We start from the raw sequence: 17,644 nt of genomic DNA on the forward strand, positions 1-17,644 counted from the left end.
CGCTGTGTATTGCCACCTCTAGGCCCCTACTGCTCTCGTCCCTTCATCGTACAGTTTCCACCTGACTCTGCCTTCACATGGGGCCTGACGCTGGCCTCGGAGGCGGACTTCTCTGCTCTCCTGCAGGTTGAACTTCTGTGTGTCACTCCCGGTTGTGGTGTAGGCATGCGCTCTAGGTGACCTGCTTGGTTCTCCTTGTCTGTATGTGTCGGGAAGACTATGAAAGAGATTCCGATTTCAGCGGCTGCCAATATTTCTTGGAAAACCAGAAGCTCAAGTACCTCCCCTTAGACACGAACACCCAGCAAAAATGACCAGACCTGAGCAAAACCTCTGTGAAACAGAAACATTAAAATGGACGCAAAGCAAGGTTAGATACTGTATCTTTTTTAAAAAAATATTTTCTTGGGGCGCCTGGGTGGCTCAGTGGGTTAAGCCGCTGCCTTCGGCTCAGGTCATGATCTGAGAGTCCTGGGATCGAGCCCCGCATCGGGCTCTCTGCTCAGCAGGGAGCCTGCTTCCTCCTCTCTCTCTGCCTGCCTCTTTGCCTGCTTGTGATCTCTGTCTGTCAAATAAATAAATAAAATCTTAAAAAAAAAATTAAAAAAAAATTTTATTTGACAGAGAGAAGATCACAAGTAGACAGAGGCAGACAGAGAGGAAGGGAAGCAGGCTCCCCACTGAGCAGAGAACCCGATGTGGGGCTCGATCCCGGGATGCTGGGATCGTGACCTGAGCCAAAAGCAGAGGCTTTAACCTACTGAGCCACCCAGGTGCCCCAGAGATACTGTATCTCTTAAGTGGAACTGGTTCTTCTATACTAACCATAGGGCTCTGGGGACAAAGAGCGATTCCACGAGCTTCCAGAGGAAAAGCAGCCTCCTTCTGAAGAGTCAGGCACATAGGAATGGCGTTAGAGTTCTCCACATCCATGCTGGAACCTAGAATCAGTGAGGTGATGCCTTCCAAATGCTGAAGGAAAATGCTTTCCGAACGAGAGTGGGAAGCTTGGGCAAGTTACCAATGAAGCGTGAGGGTAAAACAAAGACACAGGTCTTGAAAAATTTACCACCCACCTACTCTTTCTCAGGAAGACATGTGAAGGACACGCTCCCCCTCCCGGACTGAGGAAGTCGACCAAGAAAGGGGAAGATAAGGGATCCAGGAAACCAGAGACCCAGCAGAGTGGTGGAGGGGGTCTCCAGAACAATGGGGAAAGGAGACCTCAGGAAGACGGCTGTGTAGCAGGCAGAGGGGACAACGGCTCCAGACAACTGCAGGCGAGAAGCCGCAGGAAAAGTAGGAAAATCAGGCAGGAGGATACAAGCAAATTGTGGATGTAAAGTCACCATGATTTACTCTGTGTCCCAGCTCTGAGTGTCACCAACAGTCTGAACGATCAACCTGATCTAAGTTACAGCAGAATTATATGAGGAAGGCGGGGGATGTGAAGTGTGCTGTCCGTGCGTCGGCGGGGGGCTGGTCTGGGGGGCTGGATAGGGACCTGCAGTCGTACCTTTCAAGTAGGGAACCGGTTAGCAGATAAGCCCTCACCCTGGAAATCTAACACGTGGCAACATGATTATGTCACTAAGAGCTAATCAGGCAACTAATTACATCCAAAGAATCACTTAAGAGTTAATATTTGTCCTCAGGGGAAGCACATGAGGGGCTCATCTCCTTAAAAACCCTTCTAGAACAAGCTGACTTAGCTACATATACAGTAGAACTTTGACTTTAAAAAAAAAAAAAAAAAAAAAAAAAACAAAACAAGAAAAGGACGTCCATGCTCAAGTCCTGGCTCTCTTCCACTTCCTGGCTACACGGTCCTGAACGAGTCACTGCTCTCAGCTGCTTTAACTGTCAACGGAGATGACGTTCCCCTACTCCGTAGGTTCTGAGGAAAAACTGTGGAGCGATTTCACAGAACTCATAATAGTCATTAATTTTGGCAGAAAATATCTTAATCTCAGTAAAAAGATGACCTGATCCAAAAATACCCTAATGATCTTTAGGACCCCTGACCCCTTGTTTCAGAGTTGAAAAATCATCCATTTGATAAAAGGAGCTTTGGCTGCCGGCAGCTGGGAAGGCTCTGCTTGTCTTGTGAAGTGGTTTGTCTTGAAGTGTTTTCTCCTCACAAAACTCCTTCCAGCTCCCGAGGCCCAGCCCTTCATACGGGTCATTTGTCCAGTGGTTCATCCCTTGGGCGCTTGCCAAATTTCAGGTGAAATTTACTCGCTGGCGATGAGGAAAAGAATCTGCATTAAAATCAACAGAAGCATGGGCGGGGGAATGGATTCCTGACCTTGGATGTCCAAAGACTGATCCTGAAGCAGTGGAGTCTGGGCATTTCCTCGTGAGTGTAAGTGAATTAAAAACCACCTGCACACAAGGCCATGGTTAAACATACGGTATACATATTTACCATGGTGGCCTCTGGCCACCGCAGAGCCCTCATGCTTGGGCCACGTGCACCTCGGAAGTAATCTGGACTTCATTTAGGTCTGGCTCCAACGGTCACCTAATTAAGTGCCTGGACCAGAGCTAAACAGATTTGTCAGTCCTGTACTCTCTTTACAACACTACCTAATTAAATTAGTCTTCATCTCTGACTCATTTGCCCTCGCCTTTAATCCACCCCACTATATTTCAGTACCTTTTCCCACATGCCCCATGACAGGCTAGAACACAACAAAACCACCACACCAAACGTCCTTTAGCTAAGAGATCAATGAACAAGGACACTGATCTCACATTGTAAGAGCTCTTACATTTTAGGCTCTAACCACGACTACATGAATTAAATTTCCATGCATACACACACAGGACACCTATGAAACTGCAGATCTATGCCTAATGCTCCTTCCTGTTTGCTGCAGAGGGGTGACACAGATGTACCCGACAGCACTGGTGCTGGAGTAATTTTTTAAAAATCCTTTTCAGGGACGCCTGGGTGGCTCAGTTGGTTAAGCGGCTGCCTTCGGCTCAGGTCGTGATCCCGGCATCCTGGGATCGAGTCCCGCATCGGGCTCCTTGTTCAGTGGGGAGCCTGCTTCTCTCTCTGACTAGGCCTGCCATTCTGTCTGCCTGTGCTTGCTCTCTCTCCCTCTCTGACAAAAAAAAAAAAAAAAAAAAAAAAAAAATCTTAATCCTATTCAAAAGGCAAGAATCCAAATGTTGAGACTTCAAACAAAGAACTCATGGATCCCGTGGACAGGCCAATTACCCCCAGGATGTTTCTAGAATTGTTAAGACTCCTATGTTTACTGTTCTCTCTCTTTCCCTTGTTATCATTTATAAAAAGCAATACCAAACATTCTGGACTATGCCAGAGATGTGTGACAGAAAAGGACCTTATCTGATGGAAGGGCCCATTAAGAAAGTCAATGTATGAGAAAGGATTTAAAAAAAAAAAAAAAAGACAGCTAGAAATAACCACCATAGTTTTTCAAGATCATTTACACATCTTTTTAATTAGATTAGCTTTACAAGCAACTTGAGAGCTCCTTCATAACGAAACACCACTTTTCAAATTACATGACTTCACCATCTATCTGTGTATGAATCCTGAAATTCCTTGCCTGCTGTTGATAAAGGTCTGTGTTTTACAGCTGGTTAATGTGTTGAAAAACAGCATTAGAAGCTTCATCTTTAACCAGGATTAAACACATAGAGGCCACAAGTAGTTTTAAATAGAGTCCTGCTTGATGACAAGTTAACGGTCCCACTAACATGAAATGAACAGATTTTAAGTGGATACTAAAGAAATGGCTACACTGGATTTCTTGATCCTTTCACAATGATCTCCAAGAAATTAGATACAATTTTCTGAAAAATACCGGTTTTAAGACCTGTCTGGAAAGCACACGCACAGAGAGTAGAATCTGACACTTTGCACAACTGCAGAGATACACACACGAATGACCCTGGGGCTCCCAGAGGCAAGGCTGCTGCAGGACCACCCTGATGACCACATGAACCCCCTCAACAGAACACAATCTCTACTAGACCTAAAAACGACAGCGCTTCCAAGTGGCGGCCTAGCGCAGCGCGCCGCAGACCAGATGGCAGAGACAACCCGCACCCCCAGGTCCGGCCGGCAGAGGCACTTATTACAGAGATGTCACATGGCATTATCTGGAACACAGAGAGGAAGGGGAACAAAACCGAACAAGGGCAAGGAAAAACAACAATAAACTCTAATTTTCTCCCTCACGTTCCTAAGTGAGTTCACAATACTGAAACCTTTCATCCCACCCTAAGTCTATACTGTCAGTTTCACTAAACAACTTTTTTTCATGTTTTACATGAACAATAGCAATCTTTTAATAAAAATTACTGAGCTTTCCATAGAAAAGGTCTCTAATTGAATACAAACTATACAGATGCTAAAACTGTCATGAGTTGAAATATACAAAGTATTTCTGTGCACACATTTTGGCAAAGATCAAGGGTAGACATAGAAAACTGAAGTGGGCAAGGTCTGACCCATAATTCATGTTAAATATGGATCCCACCCTTTGGCCTCTGCTAAAGACTGGCCCAGGAAAACGAAGTCTTGGATGTCCATCCCAGTTCATCCATCAAAAAACAGAAGTCTGGGAGGCCTTGTGTGTTATTGTAATAGTCCCGTTTTTTTTTTCTGAAAAGTAAAGAAAAGTCACAAAACAGAATAATAAAATTACCTGGTTTTCCACTTCTTTTGTATTTTTAAGCTAAACATCCAGCTACTGACAAAGAGGCGAGCATCACGTCATGCCTGGGGAAGGCCTGCCCTGGCTCGGGGCGGAGGATTCACTAACATCTGGTCTGCGCTAACACCGCCCAGCCCTGGCGCTCCATCCCCCCTGATGCTAGCCAACAGAAGCCAGGTTCTCCACCGCAGATCACGTGCGTCGCAGGAGTGGGAAGAAAACGTTAACAGCAAAACGGGAAGTCCGATCAACTTGACGGGGAGCAAAAGGAAAAGTCTTAGGAAGGGGACGTCACCTATTACATCTATAGGATAGACGTGAAAAGCATGAGAGAGCCCTTTGTCTTGGGAACTTGATGCTGAGGACAAACTCAAGTTCATTTAGTGCCAGTCACTTTAGTCTTTTAAAAATACTAAAAAGAATAAAACCTGGGTATTTTTCCGTATAAAACATGAACTGAAAGTTATTGGTAGTAAACAGTGATGGTTTTACTGTTAACGTTTCGTTACGAACAATGTCAAAAACACAACAGCAGCAATCTTTTAAGAGCTCAAATTAGTGTAAAAGACAGGACTACAAAACAATCTGAGTTTTCAGTTGGCGATTAAAGTGCTCCTTTTCTTACGGTAAGTAAAAAGGAAAGGAAAGGAATCATCAGTCACTGGCAACAATCATGATAAGAGGTCTTTTTTAGGGCAAAATTTAATAGTTCGAACAAGTTTACAAAAATAGATCGATGCTATTTGGGGGAGTAATACTGTACTTTTTTCTCAATTCAGTTTTGATGTATTGTACCTGATCATACAAAAATTACTTCAAATTCAAACGACTATATAAAAAAGGGAGAGATGAAATGAACTCCTCTAGATGACAGATCTGGCAAAACATAAGAATGAAAAACTTCTACCTAGGGTACTTATTTCACGTCCAGATGTCGCCCCCGTTTTCAGCCGGTAGCTTGTATCCTTCCCATGAGCAATCCCAGGTTTGGAAAGTCATGTAGTACAAAGTCACAGTCACAATCTTCTTTCTGAGGCAACACGACCAAGTTGTTTCTGTTTCCTTATTAAAATGCCACCTGGTTGTCTATTTTTCTTTATCCCATTTATTTGTAGTCACAAGTTAACGAAGAGCGCCAACAATTCTTGTAGATGGAGTGGGGTTTGCTGGACTGAAGGCTCTATAAGACGTCTTTACTGATGGAATCGGAAGGCTTATTGAGTTCAACCCTCACACCTTTTTCACCTGCGAGGTTAAAAAAAAAAAAAGTCATTCATTCATTCGTTCATTCGTTCATTCATTCAGCACCAGAGAGCTTCTGTTATTCTGTTAACTGCTTCCCACTGAGCTCCTACCAGTGTGCACAACGCCACAGCTTTGCAAACATACATCATCTGAAAACTATCAGACTCACTACCTTGCAGCATTGTTATAATGAACGCGTTACTCTGAACTGGTAAACCCTCACAGGGGAAAGCCATTCTCTACAGAGATAATAATTTTATCTCCTTTTTACTTAAAAAGCAATTTGAATTGCTATAAAATAGCAGTGTGTTCGGCGTCACTGAAAGCACACCACTAGGGTTCTGCCACAAATAATAACTTTAAAAATACATAGAAAAAGCAATGCACATCCTCTTTTATAATTTTACAAAAGGATGATGTGGGATTATCAATGGCTCATGAAAATACAGCACATCAGTAATGTGAGGACGGAGCAGACTTTTGGAGATATAAGATAGGGTTAAAGAAAAGAGGGAAGTGGTCCATCTGATGGAAAACTAAGACCCCCTGCTCTCAGGAGACAGTTGGTGGTGGGGGTTGGGGGGGATGGGGCTGGCATCCTGAAGGATCTTCAGATTCGGTTCGAGCATGTTGATCTACGGACACCACCGGCTGGCAGGGATGGCCTCGACGTGCTTGGCTACCTATGATTTCGGCATTTCAATTCGTCTCCTTTGTATTCACTTTCTTCACGTCCACATTCAACGTGGAAGACCCGGATATTCTCTAGAGAGTGTACGTTTAACAGGGAAAGGGTATTTACTGACTTCCTTCTAACGGGAGAGTGAGACAAGTCAGATGGCATTACCACGAGCTGGGCAGCTGGTGACTGGGAAGGGTAATCACAGAAAAACTCAGCTTGTACTTGAATCATTTTCTCAGGTTTCTGGCCTCAAACTTTACTCATCTTCGGACAGTGTTGGTTAAAGAGAACAAGGAAGATGACTTGAGAGAAGTCTCCCTTTTACATCAGGGAACTAAGGAATCTGACAAAAATAAGGGGCAAGCCTTCGTGGAGTTAATAAAGACCGTGCGTGCACTCAGGGACAGCAGCGCGGGACTGTGGGCTGCCCGCCTTACGGTTGACCCTGGCCCCAAATAACGTTTACCTGTTAGATATTTTACTTTAGCTCGTGCTCTCTCATCTGCATCAAAATACCAAACAGTTATTGCGTACCTAAAAGAAAATTTAGAATAGAGTAAGAACGATCACACTGGGGAAAAAAAAGAGTGGTATGCTCTTGCAATGGTCTATGACAACGTGTAACGCCAAAACAATGCCTCGACCGAATGTTATCAGAGGAACACCGAGCTCAGCGACCACCCACCTCTCCAGGAACCTCGCCATTCAAGAGCGCAGCGGAGAACCAGAAGTAGCTAAAACAGATGTTGCGAAGTTGAGTTTTGGGGGCTCTTCTTACTACCCGCTTAACCTACTTGATTACTGTTGCGGGTCCACAGCAGATCAGAAACAGACAGTGAGAAGGGAAAAGAATGGCCCCGACAGGAAAAGCACAGCATCACTAGCAAAAGTTCTCAAAAAAGAGAAGAGAAGCAGAAGAGGAGCCACGGCCTGGGGCCCTGTGGCAGAAGGGACGGCTCCCAGTTCCAGCCGCTTCTGAGGACACCACAGTAGGACAGCGAAGACTAACAGTGGGTGTTTATAATTTTATAATCTGGTGTCATCAAGATAGAGGTAAATTATGCTAAGAGTTTTGGGGATTTTTATCAAAATAATTTTACACTGTGTTTTGACATGTGAAGTTTATTTAGCTAAAGTTAATTCCTCCGAAAATTTCACTTGTTTGGAATAGCTAGTTCCCCAAATAGAGGAAGAATCTCTGGTTTATTAAATACTACAAAGCACACTGTGACACCTCCTGGTCCCAATAATGGGGAAAGTGTTCACACACTATAGGAAGCAGAAACGCACTACACGTGGGGACTGCTCAGCAGAACACAACAGTCACAGTATCTTAACTAGGGTTGGGCGGGGACTCGGCGGGGGGCATCAGTGACCGAATGAAGAGCCTGTGCGTGTGACAGACCTGCACCAGGTAACGTATCTGAAGGAAGGAGTCAAACGCAGACTGGAGGCAGAGTCTGGGAGTCTGGGCCAACCGGGAAAGTGAGGCCGGCAGATCACTCAGCTGCTGAGTGACCAGGCTGAGGTCCGAGTCTGGCGTCCTGACTTCCAGATTCTGCTCCCTCCTCTTCTATTTTCCCAGGTGGCCTCGGGAAGGGAAAAGGGCACAGACAGATAATTTTCTCTCTTTTTGCCCATGCCCCAAACTTCCAGTTACTTAATAATTAGAGTCTTGAACAACCTTGACCTTTGTCCCAGGGCTTCCCTAACACTGCCATACTCCTCGCTTCTGGTCATTCTGGGCCCAGCTGAGCTCCTGTCTTCACGATGACACCTGGGCCATCTACTCCATCTATTCCAATTAACACCATTTTCTCCCTCCTTGAGTTCTATAGTATGTACCCTCCACAACTGTCTGACATTTACTACTTAAAAATGTTTGTCATTTCTTCATTTAGAAATGATACAGGCAGACCATACTCAAGACTCCTTAAAAGGGAAGGTTCCTGGAGCAGCTTCTTGGTCAAAAGGGTTTGAAGCAGCAGCACAGGCAGAGATGGACACTGGGAAGCCAGGAGAGATGGGGGATTTAGGACAGCACATCGTGTGATGGGACAGGACGCCCCCATGGTTTCCCTTCATGGCTTCTTAGGATCTCCAGCCACAAATTACTCAGCTTGCTGCTCACTATGTGAATTAGGGTTAGGGCAACACAGCTCAGAAGGAGGCAAGTTAAAAATGAGTGCCTGGCTGGCTCAGCTGGTGGAGTGAGTGTGCGACTCTTCATCTTGGGGGTCATGAGTTTGAGCCCCATGTTGGGTGGAAGGAAGGGAAAGAGAAAAGAAAGAAAAGGAGAGAAAAGGAAAGGAAACAAAAGAGAAGGAAAGGGAAGGGAAAGGGAAAGGAAGAAGCAAGAAAAAAAGGTGATCAAGTTTTGGAATTGGAACCTCATTAGGCTGGCCCATGCCTGATACCGCCGGGAAAAGCCAGCTCTTCTCCCGGTGTGACTATAGCTCGGCCCCTTCTCACCAGACCCAACCACTGCTGGCCAGTAACTCACAAGATTCAGAGTCCCTTCTACAGGGAAAAACAGGTATATGCAAAATAGCGCAATTTTTCTACAAATATTTGTAACAATGTCTACAACATCTTCTATTTTAAGAGTCTTAACATTTCAAAGTAGAAAGTGTCAAAAGTATAAGGCTCATAGATACTTATTATTAAAGCTACTGGGTTATTTTTCTCACATGAACTCCCACACATGGCAACCTTTCTTCTCCTCTCTTCATTTCTACTCTCCAGGAGCCTCTTATTTTTCTGCTTTGTTTAATTTTTCAACATCATCCCTCTCATTTTCCTCCCTTTGAAAAGCTGTCCTTTTCTTTCTCTATCGAGCCTTTCTGTCCCCCAGTAAGTCCTCTCACAGAATCAGAACAGATTATAGGTAGAGATGCACAAAATAATGAGACAGGATAGAGAGAGGAGAGGGCCTGTACTTCCATTTCTTACCCCAAATGGAAGTGGTTACACAAAGAAAGTCACAAACATTAAGCACTAACCGAGAATAAGTAGTAAATAAGATTATTCAATTTTAAAAAGTCACGACTGAATAAAGAACAGAAGATGCTCACTAGAAAACTCTCAAGTACATCCTGTCCATCCCCTCCTCTCCTACCACAGTCTTTACCAATTTTTTCTTAAAAGGAATACTACACCTTGTAGAATATGCTGGTTGTACTTCATGAGGGTTGCGACGGTCAGACCAGAAAAACAGCAGTCTATCAAATTTGGGTTCAATGTCAGCAAACTGGGCTTTGCCTTCTGGAAAAATTCGAAGTATACCTCCACTTACCTATGGAAAAGAGCCCAGTGTATGTAAGTATGAGAGGAAGAACGCTACCAAATGAAATTTAGGGAGGAAAAAAAAGCCATTTCAGAATTAAAACTCTTAGCTGGATTATTCGTAAAATAAAAGGTATAAAGAGAAGCTGAGATTCCAAGTACACTCACTGATAAAAGGAAAAATTCAATTCTTGTTTTAGGGATTTCTGTAAATACCGATGAAACAGATGAGTATTATCTGAATTCAAAAGGCTTAAAATGACACTGGAATCAAGTTTTAAACACTAGCACATGTCTTTTATGTAGGTATGTTTATGATGTGCTTAATTAGCCTATTCTTTTAAAATGTGTCCATTTCAAATTATCTTGAAGTGGTGATGTCAACTCAGCAGTTTATTGTGTTTCAGGGTTCAACAGTAGTAAGACAGCAACAAGTTTAATACCTCTTATTTGAAGAATTCAACTAGGGACACGTGCACACCTGGCTGGATCAGTCAGTTAAGCATCTGTCTTGGGCTCAGGTCATGATCCCAGGGTCCCGGGATTGAGTCCCGCATCGGGCTCCCTGCTCCGGGGGGAGCTTGCTTCTCCTTTTCCTTCTGCCCCTCTCTCTGACTCTCATGAATAAATAAAAATCTTTTTAAATAAATAAGGAATTCAACTGCATCAGTAGAAGGTGTCATCACTTATTGTCACCACCATCATCACTGTGGTCATTACCAGAGATTACAGGTCTCCCTTTCTAGCCTGGGCCTGACTCACTGATGGCCACCTGTGTACCAGAATGGGATTCCATCCAGAAATGATAATTACTATTTACCTATCTATCTGGGATTAGATGGACTCACCTATTAATTCCTAGTGTTCTAGGACCTGAGGTGGACCCCGGGTACAGAGTAGGGAGTAATGTACACAGATGTCATCCTCCTGATAATTACAGTCTGGGGAGAGTGAGAGTGAGGCACAACCCACCTGCAACTGAGGAGCTCTTTACCCTTGAAGAACTAACTCCTAAGCAGGTAGACGCTCGAACTGAAAGGAACTTTCATACTTAATCTAGACACCACGGACGCTGACCCTAGAATGTCTAGCCAAACAAGCTGTTCATCAGGCTCATCCTTAAGTTAAATTCAAAGTACCCGAACCTTCCTCAGGTTCTGTTCAGACTGATTCCCACGGCACTCATGCAAACATCTAAAGAATCTCTAGACTGTGACCAAGAACACATCCTTTTCTTCCCCCTGACCGCTGACTGCAGGCACGGGGAGTATCACAGTGATCTGCTGCAAATGTTTAAAGAGATAATTAAAGCTTCCAATCTTCCTCTGACCCCTGAAGCAGATGTCCTCCCGCCCCCTCATGCAGTCGGGTCTCATAGCAATCTGTCCTGTGCTGGGCAGAACCACTTATCAGTCGGTCACTGTTCATCTACTGCTAGCTTTCCTCTGCTAGATCCCAGGCTCTGTGAAAGCTACTGTATTTCTCTTCCATCTCCAGCACCCAGAACGGTATCTGGCACACTGCACACATTCCTGTAATCTTGCAAAGAAGTTTTCAGTTCTACCTACAAAAATACTGGGGAGTTTTCTCAGCTCAGGTACTAATTTAAAAACTATATTATTAATGACCTTGGCTGGGTCAGACCAAAACTAGAAAGAACCTAACAAAATACAGAAGTTAGGAGTTGCTCAAACATTTTTAGCTTTCAAGATATTCACAAAATTGGGGAAAAAAAAACAAATTTTGAAGTTTTAACTAAAGTTACACCAATCTGTTTTGTCCATTGGGCTCAAGGTGAATGACCAGATCTATGTTTCTATTTTAAACTTTGAAAACTAGACTGGAAAAACCAAAATTTACTTAGCAATAAAACTTACCTCCCTTTTCAACTCAGACTGAGGAGAATCTTTAAATCTGTATGACACAGAAAGATTACTGAGCCCTGTGAGCATATCCTACATTTTAGGACAGGACTAGGTTTTTACATATTTAAGACCTGGTGGTTTTCCCTCCTGTGTATATGTTTGTGTGTTGGGGGGAAGTGTTTTAAACGTTATTTGGTTTTTAAAACTTGCCCTGGCTACCCAGGTACGTTCATGCTGTGAAAATCCACTGAGCTATACAATGTGTTCACTTTTCTATTTGAATTTCTTGCTCCAATAAAAGTAAATAAGGATTTCTAAAAATCAACCAAACATTAGTTTAGACAACCTCCAAAGTAATATAAAAGCATGACATACTTCTGAAGTTTCAATCATTTAAACTCAAGTGAAACTCAGGCCAATATTAAGGAAATAAACATTTAAAATAAGAGAAAATTAAATGGATACTCTAATTGGTTTTAAAGGATTTGTCAGTATTGATAAACTTCAAGTTTTTTCCCACAGTCAGAAAAAGAAGGAATCCTGCCTCCAATATTCGACTCTGCAATCCAATGCCAGATAAGAGCTGTGCAAGAGGAGTAAGCAGGAAATAATCCGCCAACAGCTGTTTATACATAATCTCTCTCAGAAGCCATGATTAAACAGTTATTCTCAGCAGAGTTTTCTGTAAAAGCTATTTTAATGAAATCCACTGTGGTAATTTAACAGTTAAATTCTGGGGAGCACCTGGCTGACTCAGTCGGTGGAACGTGTGACTCTTGACCCCGGAGTCATGAGTTCGAGCCCCACGCTGGGTGTAGAGCTTACTTAAAAAACAAAACAAAACAGCAACAAACAAAAAAAGTTAAATTTTGGATGCATGCCTCAGTATCTGAAAAAAAGGGAATCCACTTTTTGAGATAACATAATGTTTCAAGTTATAAAGATACCCTCCTAAGACCCAAAACCGAAACAAATCTAAGAAAATTTTAACTATCCCATGTGTTAAAGTAAAGACAGTCTCCCTAAGAGGAGTATGAGTCTTAATAGCTACGGGGAAAAAAAATAAATGGTCAATGAAGTTGCATACCTTGGCATCCCAGTCTTGATTAAGATAATATATACACGTCACACATCTTCCATCTCCATTTGGATTATCAACATGACGCACATAACCCGTTCCATTGCCAGGATAACAAGCAACCATGGCCTGTAATAATAATGATGGGGATTTTAAAAGTCTATACATTTATGACTAAAAAGGCAAAACACCTTATAAAAGAAATCTCTGATTTTTGGCTACTCTTACACTTAAATTCTTCTAAATAAAGATCATATTTTGTAGATAAGAAAGGGCCAAGATAGCCTATGTTGAAACTTATGAAGAACACACAGGTAGGCTGGTAAATAACCCAAGGCCTGGTGAGGTCCGCTTCACGGTGATGGGAAAAGGGAAAAACCGACATGAGAGGGAATCGGAGGCCAGAAGGATCGCAGGACACACTTCCAGGATCTTTATTCATACTGATGATGGAGATCAAGTGAGTTTTTGTTCCGCTCCACGGGAGACTTCTATCCTCCCTGGGCTGACGGCAGACAGAACACCGGCATGACTGTCTGACAGCCAAACACCTCATCTAACAGTCTCTGAATTTTGAAGGTCAACTCCAAACAGTCACTCATTTAATGTCAGTGATTAAAGAAAAGGCCAAGTGACAAATTAGCATGGGACTAACTCCTCTTCAAACCAGAAAGTCATTTTTTGCTCACATTGTAACAAGATGTAGTTCAGAAGATTGATGGGTATTAATAAGCATGAAGGCGGAAAAAAGGTCCAGAATAAGCCCCAGAACTCACATGTTCTAGGACTGCAGTACATAATAATCGACTGAAATTAAAAAGCATGGTTACACAGAAAAAAAAAACCTCAGGAATTATGAAGAAAACTAAAACAAAGATGGTCAAGGTTATCACTTATTCTGAAATCTTTTATTTCATGTTTCTTCATGTATATAATTTCTTCATGTATTGAAGTCAACTGATCAGTACTGTCAGTGAATTAGTACAAAGCTATCAAACAGTAATGAAATTACATTATTTAACATTATATTACATTATTAATAACATTATTTAACATAAAAGGCAAATACTAATCTGTAAAACTCATATTCAACTGATTAGTGAATAGGTAACTCGGTGTTCCACCTCTAAGAGACTAGGAAGCGTTTTAAAACTGAAAGCTTAAAAAGACTTACATGCTTTCTCTTGGGACTTAAGGTTGTTAATAATAGGCAGAAGAACATGGGTTTGTGGATTTACTAATACTCAATAAAAGAAAAACTCAAACAATTTCCCTGTCACCAGCTGCTAATGGTATAGCACATGCAAAAGACCCTGAACAGGAACTATAAGAAGATACCTGCTTAACAGTGCAATTAATCCACCTGTGATTAATAAAGACAATTATCGTAAATCACAGGATACATTCTTATCCACAAAAAGGATGGAAAAACAAAAAAACAAATACCAAAAAACCCAACCCAAATTCTTTCCTAAAGTGGTCTCATCTCAAAAAAGTTCACTCAAGCCTCTGCAACTATCTGGTAACCTCAGTGTCTCTTGTGCAAAGAACAAGGGGGGAAAATCTTCCTTCGTCCAGCCACCCTGCCCATCCCACAGCAAACACCTCCTGAGCCCCAGCTAGCTGTGTATCTGCGAGGCCCTGGTGGGAGGAGAGGGGAGCGGTGACTACAGTGATGAACAGAACGAGTCCCTTGCTTTCATTTTCATTCATTAGGGAACCTCGTATGCTGAAATAACCAGTCAACAAACATGTGTAATATACTGTTAGGTAGTTATCTTTTCATAAAGTTGAAGGATATGGAGAACAGGATGATTTCTAGAACAGCAGTAAAGGAAGACCTATGTGAGGGGCTCACATCTGAGCACAGACTTCAATGAAGGGAGTGGCAAGTCGTGTAAGTATCTGTGGGGTCAGCACTGCCAGCTGAGGGAAAAGGAGAGCAAAGGCAGAAGTGGCTGGGCCGAGTGGAGAACCACAGCAGGCCAGTAGGCCTAGGAGAGCAAAGGCAAACTATGGTGGGCTCAGCAAGCCATGGTCAGGACTTTGGATTCTGTTCTAAAAGTGACAGGAAGCCAACGGAAGAGATGTCTGATTGATGTTTTAAGAAGGTCAGTTTCAGTTCTGTATGAATAAAAACTAACAAGTGCAATGACCTCCGTATCACCCACTACCTAGTATTTTTCGGATGCTGTTTGCCACACACTATTTTAAGTAATCTGTGTCTACTAACTCATCTGGCACAACCACATGAGGTAAATTAGTATCATCATCCCCATCTTTATTCAACTGATAAGGAAACTGAGGTCCTGGGGGCGCCTGGGTGGCTCAGTCGGTTAAGCGTCTGCCTTTGGCTCAGGTCATGATCTCAGGGTCCTGGGATCGAGTCCCACATCGGGCTCCCTGCTCAGTGGGGAGCCTGCTTCCCCATCTCCCTCTGCCCACCCACCCAGCCCCCTTGTGTTGTCTCTCTCTAATAAAAAAATAAAATTAAAAAAAAAAAAAAAAAGGAACTGAGGCCCAGAAAGGCCAATTAGTGTTCTCGGTGTCTAGACAGTAAAGCAGGTAGGAATGCAGGCAATATACCTTCAGAACCCACATAGCTAGCCGCTACTCCAGACTGTGGGCAGGAAGGAGAGCAAGAAGGCGGCTAGCTGGCTACTGCAGCTTCTGGGAGAGAAACCAAAAGAAGGCCTGCCCAGGGTGACAAAGTGGGGTGAATTCTGAAGGCAGAAAACCAATGGGATCCACTAACGGATCAGAAGTGGACTGGAAGAAGAGTCAAGGACGGCTCTGAGGGTCTCTCCCACGGAATGGAATGCATGGAGTCAGGGCTTTCCAGAAATGGAAATATGAGTGGAGGAGTGGTTTTAATAACACACATCCTGGAGGAAGGAGTTTCTCAGCAATGCTGATGACACCCTAGAACAGAAAGAACCAAGCTGCAGACATCAGGTTTATGCCTCAACATGGGAGCCGACTGTATCGGTCACTTCTAACCTGCCTTCCCTGGAGCCCTTGGGGTACAGGGAGGTACCCGGGGGTGGCGACCGGTGGAGGGCTGCAGTGAAGACAAGCAAATTCTGCCCCAGCCTCCAACTAGGGCAGCGTTCATCTGCATGCTGGGACATAGCTGAGAGGGCAGCAAGGCAGGAGTAGGAGTCCTAGAACCTGGACAGACAAGACCCTCCAGCCGTACAAGGAGAGACTACAGGAGAAGGACAGAGCCTAAGCACACCCAGAAAAACCACGCTATCACAGAAAATCTGAGACCCGGGGGGCCACACTCCTAGACAGATGTTCTGGGGAAGGACAAGCCCTGTAGGGAACCTGCAAAGGTCTGGAAGGGTCATGAGTTTATGCAAACAACTGCACAGCACAATAATGACACAGTGACACTGCATTTAGTAACTGATGCATGTACCAAGACTCTTCCCCATTGGGATCGTAACAAACATAAACAGGTATATCTCTCGGAACGGGGACTAAGGCGTGCACTTGGGATGAGTCCCGGGGGACGTACGGAAGTGCTGAGTCACCACTATATAGCACACCTGAAACTGAGGTAACCCTATGTGTTAACTAACTGAAATTAAAATTAAAACTTAAAAAAAAAAAGGCATTTCTCTAAGTCTCATGAAATCTGGCAGCTACGAAGATTACAACCAGTATTCATACTTAAAACAGTTATCCTTAGCTATGATCTGCATCATCAAAATTTAAAGTTCCTTAAATGTAACATAGCTTTTCCAGTTTTGAAATAATATTCATGTTCTGTTTCTTAATTGGTAATTTTGTTTTCCTGGTGTCTTTTACATATATGTGCATGACAAAAACTCTGATGTTGCTGTTCCGGTATTGCTTGCTTTTAATATGCAACTAACATACTCTCATACACAATACTTTCAGTAAATTCAGTTTATTTTCTATTAATTTCTTGGTAAAGCAACCAATAACCACTCATTCTCTACTCATAAGGTGTGCTCAAACACCTTATTAGTCTAGATGTCGTGGACAGCGTTAAAAAACAGGAACTTAAATAAAAAGTCTTAAAAACGTGGAAAAATATATCTACGGCATACCTACGATATCACCCTACAACAAGGGCTGTTACGGTATCTATCTGAAAGGACCTAAATGGAAGAGAGAAAAGAGAGGAGAAAAAGACGAAAGAAAAGAGGAAAAGTGGGCACACACAAAACGAATGATGAACTGAGTAGTATAAATAATAAAAAGAATTTGGAAAAATGTTGGGTAAAATAAAATAAGGGGAAGAGGCTTTGAGGTACATATAAGACCCAAGGTTATCTTTAAAGGATAGATGTGATTTGATACAGGTGAAGAGAAGAAAAGCAAAGTGTCTGAAGATTACAAATACGCCGTTAAGGGACAGTGGGATCGCTTTTAAGAAGGCAGCTTCTTGGGGCACCTGGGTGGCTCAGTGGGTTAAGCCTCTGCTTTTGGCTCAGGTCATGATCTCAGGGTCCTGGGATTGAGCCCCGCATCGGGCTCTCTGCTCAGCAGTGAGCCTGCTTCCCCCTCTCTCTGCCTACTTGTGATCTCTCTCTCTCTCTATCAAATGAATGAATAAAATCTTAAAAAAAAAAAAAAAAAAAAAGAAGGCAGCTTCTTTATTCTAGGATTTATGTGGAAGATATTATAGAGCACACTGCTTGGGTCTGCATGTGGATATCCCCCCAGATTCACAAGCCGAAATCCTAACCCTCAAGATGATGGCAACAGGAGGGGCCTTTGAGAGGTGTGAAGGGAACAATGGTGGAGCCCACAGGAC

General features: G+C 43.1%; 1 protein-coding gene across 3 annotated transcripts in view; it reads right to left on the minus strand.

Moving 5' to 3' along the window:
• Positions 1-5,355: 5,355 nt before the first annotated feature.
• The window catches only part of EGLN1 (egl-9 family hypoxia inducible factor 1), a 61,417-nt gene continuing 49,128 nt past the window's right edge, over positions 5,356-17,644 (minus strand). Inside the window, exons 2-5 of one of the 3 annotated variants that reach the window (XM_047701886.1) lie at positions 12,862-12,981; positions 9,783-9,919; positions 7,091-7,158; positions 5,356-5,942 (exon numbers count right to left, since the gene is read on the minus strand). In XM_047701886.1, the coding sequence (XP_047557842.1) occupies positions 5,878-5,942; positions 7,091-7,158; positions 9,783-9,919; positions 12,862-12,981 (390 nt within the window). In that variant the 3' untranslated portion in view covers positions 5,356-5,877. The remainder of the gene's footprint in view (positions 5,943-7,090; positions 7,159-9,782; positions 9,920-12,861; positions 12,982-17,644) is intronic. The other 2 variants (XM_047701888.1, XM_047701887.1) reach the window with 2 other exon arrangements.

Source organism: Lutra lutra, chromosome 14 (assembly GCF_902655055.1).
Source record: "Lutra lutra chromosome 14, mLutLut1.2, whole genome shotgun sequence".
NCBI classification, from domain to species: Eukaryota; Metazoa; Chordata; class Mammalia; order Carnivora; family Mustelidae; genus Lutra; species Lutra lutra.